Here is a 6000-nt window from a genome sequence, read left to right on the forward strand (position 1 = left end):
CATTTAGAATGACATTCATTTTTGCCATGGCATTAGCTAGTGGTAGAGTGGACACTTGAGTTGCCGTGACCTCTCTGTCCTCCCGCTGACCTCTGCCCTTTTGACCTCTGTCTCTGGCACCTGCTTACCAGGCAACAGCAGCATCGAAAGTGGTCAAAGAGGAGACCAAGCCTCTCCTTCCTGTGAGTCTCTAAGTCTCTATGTCAAACCATCTCCATTCTCTTTATTTTACAGTTGACACATTCACTCCACATCAGAGCTTGAAGTAGTTGCAGTAGTTACAAGAAAGCTGATCTCACAAGGAAAGCCAACCAAAACAGGCATCATTTTTTGTCATTTTTGTCTTTTCCTAATTGGCTGTAACCTGTTGACATCATCAGACTGAGCCCAACTCTGATTTAGCCTCATGCTCTGGTTTTGTTTCATTTGCTTCTTCCTTGATAGTATTTTGAATTCATTTATCTTTTTTTCTGGGGATACACCACTCAGCAGCAGGCTCATTTACTTCATTTTTCCTCCTGAACATTCTCCTGTTTTGCAGAAGTTGATCACCTTTTTTTTCCTCTACTGTTGTTTAATTCTTTGATTCCAGGTTGCCTGGGTGTTTATTTCAGTCCAGCCCAGGCCTATCATTACTTCTGCCATTACTTGTTTTGTTGTGAAGCTTAGCCAATATGTTCAGTTTATTTTGATGAAGGATCACAAAATGTTTTTGTTTTTTTCAATCTATCTTTCTAATATGAGCAGCATGTGTTTGCACTACTCATGGCTTCAGCATAGTGTGGGTGCTGTGTTTACCTATTAATGCTGCTTTGAAGTGTGTGAGTGTATTTGTGTGTGCGTGTGTGTGTTTTGCCGGGGCCACTAACCCCATGGAGCTGGCTGCTGTAGTGAGAGCCGGACGCTGGGCATGACTGCATGCTGTCTGAGCAAACTTGAAAAAGAGCTCCCTGTTCTTTACTGGTGCACTCCTCCAGACCCTGACAGTCTCCTCCTGTCTCTCTGTCTTCCCCAGCACACAGCCAATATGGGACGGACGACAGGGTTAAGCTGCCTAACTTGACAGAGGAGGAGGTGGACTGGCAGGGACTGGAGGATCTGTATAGCATCAACGAAAGCCTGTATGAATGTAGGCCTGACTACAGCCCCAGCCCGGACGACTGGGCCAACTTCCAGAAGGATGTAGATAATATGTTTGCACTGCGACACATTTTTAACAAATTCAACCAAACCCATAAGCTTGACGACTCCTCCCTGCCAGAGCTGGGCTCCGGGGCCGGGGGTGGGGGCCTCGAAGAGGGCAGCGGAGGAGAGTTGGCTCCAGCCAGGGACGTCTGGCCCGGCCTGGTCACGGAGGCTCGCTTCACCACCCCCGCCCCCAGCAAAACACCGTCACCGCCACCCACGCCCAGGCTGGAATCTGTTGTGAATGACCTTCCCGAGAGGCCCGTCGACAGACCCGGGGCGTCTGCGATGTCGCCGTCATCGGCGACGATGTCATCATCAGGTCCGAGGAGGGGCGGGGACGTTGTCCGCAGCGACGTGTGGGCCAGGCAGCTGGAGGAGATGGACGGAGAGGGACAGGTGTTTAGTGGGAACGGACTGACGGAGCTGGAGACGCGACACGACCTCCTGCTGCGCACTCACAACAGCCTGCAAGCCCAGCTGGAGCCCGGCCCCGGCCCCGAGCGGAGCCCGGGCCTGGGGCTGGGCCTGGAGCCTGAGGAGGAGGAGGACATATTCCAGGCCCAAGGCTACCTCCCTCTCTCCCCGCAGACACTGAGGCCCAAGGTGCAGCCCAGCACCACTGGGAGCCCCCCCGCCACGCAGACTGGCGCCCCGCGGAGCGTAGGGGTGGTGCTACAGGCGCCGCCTCGACAGGCGCTGCCCCTCACCCTGGACTACGAGGGCAGCGGCTCTCTGCCTCAACCCTCCAATCAGACCCTCTGAGGCAGACGCATGCGCCGGCCGGCCACTGAGCGGCTGGTCGCCATAGAGACACAGAGACACATTGACTGGGAGACGAGCTCGCCAAGAGCAATGGCGAGTGATGTCACCTCAGTCAGAGTCAGAGCTGTATTATGAGTATTAAAGTTATTATTTTTTTACAGGTGCTCCCATTTATTAGTAAACAGTGTTATGTTGTTTTTTCAAATATATATTTAGAAAAGAAAAAGCCTTAACGCAGCTAAACTTAAGTATTGGAATTAAAGATGTTAAATTCCAAATGGATAACACCATTGATGTTTTTAATATATATTTTTATGAAAAACAGATTATTAGAGTGGTGAAACCATTTCAACGTCTGAATGGATAGTTAGCATTAGCCAACTTTAGGTACGCTCCAGTCTTGGAACAGAGTTGTCATCCTACCCAATCACAGCGCACTCCATCATAAAGTAACCACTCACCAATTAGATAATGGCAACATTTTGACCCCAAATGCACTTTTGAACATTTCCACATAATGACCCTCACCTTCCACTGTTGTTTGGCTTTGAAAAATGTGTCCACTGTGAAACCAGATTTTATGAAATTATAATTTCTATTGATTACTTTTTAAAACGAAGACAAAAACTGGATTGGCACTTCTGAAAAAGTTACAAAATGAACATGGATATGCTTCATGAATAATGTTTCACATGGTTTTGTTTAATGTCAAACTTAGATATTTGCAAGTAATTTGTAGTGTTTGTTTTAACCTCCTTGGACTAGCAGGACTTTTTACCAGAATATCTAGACAATCATGGGAAAGTATTTCAAAGTCAATTTACTTTTATGATTGACAGCTTACCTGACATCATCTGAATTATCCAGCTGCAGCAAACCCAACCCATCTGGTACTAGAAACAGGTGGGGGGAAAAATGCTAAGAATTACTTGCAAACACTGGTCTGATTAGTTGCACCATTGCACCTGCTGTTGTTGCAGAGTTACACATTTATCACCCATTATATTTTCATTTGAATAAAGTAGATTTATCATTATTAATCACAAAGGCTCACACAATCACCAGGGGTTAGAAAACATGTTCATTGTGTAACTTTTTTTTTTAAATGTCGCCAATTAATCTTGTGCTGTATGTTGTAGTGCTTTGATAATCGAGAGTATAGTGTTGCACATGGCCAATTCACTTTGAATGTAGTTATATAGTCCCATAAAACTGGTTATACAACAGTACACTGTTACAGCTTTGTCTATGACGGTATAGTCAGTATATACACAGCAGGCATTGCATAAAACTAAGTGGTCCAAGGCATCATTATTCTATCTGCCAGTGGTTAATCTCTGTTGGGTGTGACTCCTTGATGCCACCCAACAGCAACATACATAGATGTACCTTCTGCTTAGAAACCACAACTGTTCCGCAAAAACTGGTACTGTCGTTTTCTTTCTTGACAATGTGTGTAGAAGTATTGCAACAACTCTGGTTTCAGGAAAGCCATGAAGCTGTTAAGAAATAAACCCTTCCAACCTTCATAGTGATGTTCCAACATTATTTTTTTTACCTTTTTAGTAGCTTCTTTGTGATGAATTCATTCAGCACTTTTATCTTTCCACCTCACCTCTAACACAATCACATATAACATTTCTATAAACACTCACTTGGCACCAATGAGGTCAGACACAAAGTTGATTTTTCAATTTTTAATGACAAATATCAAGTATTCAAGGCATTTGTAAACCAAGTGTTCACAAACATCAATTAGACTTCTGCTCCTGAGGAACACAAAGCAAAAAGAGCTCGACTTTCAGAATACAGCTTCAGTCCATGAAATGAATTCACCTTCAGTTCAAATACTGATGAAAAGAAAACGGTAAAGCAAATCTACAGTCTACCTGAAGTCATCTGTATCGGAGTAGTAATCCAGGCATTTGGATCGCAGGACACTGAATCCCAGCTAGGAGGTGTACAGTACAGGGGAGGATGAGGGCCGCAGCAGGCGCCGATCTGTACGAACACACACCAACCCCTCTGCCTTTCTGTGTGTCCGACCCACCGACACACACACACACTCGCCCTCGCTGTCACGGGATGTGTGGAGGTACCGGCTGATTCTCTACCCTTCCCTGCAAAGCGTGCCCTTGTGCGGTTCACTCGGCCTCACTGTTGGAGGGAGATGCTACTGAGTGCAGAGGTCCGTTCTGGATCTGTAGTACACATTTCTTAATTAAACCACAAGAGGCCGTGGATCACAGAGCGCCTAAAACCCTTAGCTGTTCTTATATCACTGTGAATCATGGCCTCCAGTGGCTTATTGCTTCCATAAAATGGTAACACCATTCAAATTTAAAAAAAACAATGTTTATAATGTTTAAATTGGCTCTTATGCACTCACAGGTGTGCGTTTATCAAGTATTTCACAACGGCTTTTAAATGCGATTCAGCCAATCAGAACTGAGGACTGAACTATGAGTTTCATAAGCAGCCATGAGGTGGAGTGAACAGACTGAAGCTTTCCAATCACATTAGCAGGGGACCTGATCAATAATCCTAGATTGGCACTCCTTTTTTGAGCGTGTGATAAATACAGAACACTGAGAAGGGCAGAGAATCATGACAAATGGAGATATAGGGGCATTCTGGGTAGTGTAACTACAGTATATCAATCAATTCAATTGTATAGTCGTCTTTACAGAAAAAAAAAAATATACATTGCAATAAAAACAACCCCTCCCCCCCTCCTTACATAAACTGAACTCAACCCTTCCTATGTGAATACTGTTCAGGCACCGAGAAACAAATTCACTGTTTCCTTGTTTTTTTTGTAGTTTTAAGTCTTATTTTTTGTTTAGTGTTATTTGACTACAATGTCACAGGTTAGTTCATAAATAGGCTTCTAACTATGTGTGAGCTCTATAATATGCTTCATTTGCTTTGTCAATATTTACACGATGATCACTTAGGAATATGTAATTTGAGGTACTAATTCACGATAATACTAAGATTAAAACCCATAATTTGGCATTAGTCACTGCAATTACCATTTGATAATCTTTACCTGGCAGAATACTGTGAAACTTGGACAAAAATGTTAACTTTTGAAATTTAATCACTGCACAAGATTCTCTATTTCTTCGCAAACCTTTAACAGTTAAAATGGATTCATGCTGATCTGAATATAAAATACAATAGCTTTATGATTAGACTTATCTTGGGTTTCCACAAAAAAAAAAAAAAAATCTAAGCTCTAAGGCTGGATTTACACACTCCCAAAAATGTGACTTTCTAATCACGTGCCACAGATCTTTTGTATGCATCTGAAAACAAATACATATGTGATACTAGGCAATGCAATTTGTGTCTTGACACACAATCCATTTTTTTAACAAGGGAAAGAAAGGCCAAATAAGTTCAGAGAGAAACACTACCATTCCTATTCAAAAAGGGAAATAAATCCACAGTACAGGCTACATGAAGGTGTAACATTAGCCCAAGTTAAGATGACGATGATTTCAGAATGAGGCATCAGCTAACATTCGATGCTCATGCAAGCTGCTTCAACATACCTCTGTCTAGACACACAAATCTGATAGAAAATGGTGTGTGTGGACCGCATCACCAACCTGTCAGATACGACCAGAAGATCGACCGCAGAGTAAAAGCAGCCTGAGATCATCTTTCACCTATTGTCATCAAAGGAAACAGGTCATCTTTGTGCTTGGGCGCCTGAGGATTCTTTGTGGCAGAGCGGTAAATTCAGCGCAGTGATTAAGTTTAATAATTAACCTTTTAACCAAGATTTTCATAGTACTTTAGGTCTGACTGCAGCAACATCCACTGGCCTTCTCACACAACCATCTCTCTGTCCACCAGAGGGCCCCAAACACCATTAACTGAATAATCAAAACGATGTCAGATTACTCCTGTTGATAAAATGGGCTTCATTGTTTACATGCTTGCTGCACTACTTCTTAAAAGCCTAGACTACTAGATAATTACTATGTACATCTGATGACCATTAGAATGGAGAAGCCATTACAATACAAAGCCAAAATG

At 43.3% G+C, this 6000-nt stretch overlaps 1 protein-coding gene across 3 annotated transcripts in view; it reads left to right on the top strand.

Moving 5' to 3' along the window:
* sulf1 (sulfatase 1) overlaps positions 1–3479 on the top strand; it is a 40594-nt gene extending 37115 nt beyond the window's left edge. For 2 of the 3 annotated variants that reach the window (XM_071923966.2, XM_071923967.2), the window contains one exon: positions 1016–1182. In XM_071923966.2, coding sequence (XP_071780067.1) covers positions 1016–1049 — 34 coding nt within the window. In that variant the 3' untranslated portion in view covers positions 1050–1182. Of the gene's footprint in view, positions 1–1015 lie in introns of all 3 variants that reach the window. The other variant, XM_071923965.2, reaches the window with a different exon arrangement.
* The last annotated feature ends 2521 nt before the right edge of the window (positions 3480–6000 follow it).

Source organism: Centroberyx gerrardi, chromosome 22 (genome assembly GCF_048128805.1).
Source record: "Centroberyx gerrardi isolate f3 chromosome 22, fCenGer3.hap1.cur.20231027, whole genome shotgun sequence".
Taxonomy (NCBI): domain Eukaryota; kingdom Metazoa; phylum Chordata; class Actinopteri; order Beryciformes; family Berycidae; genus Centroberyx; species Centroberyx gerrardi.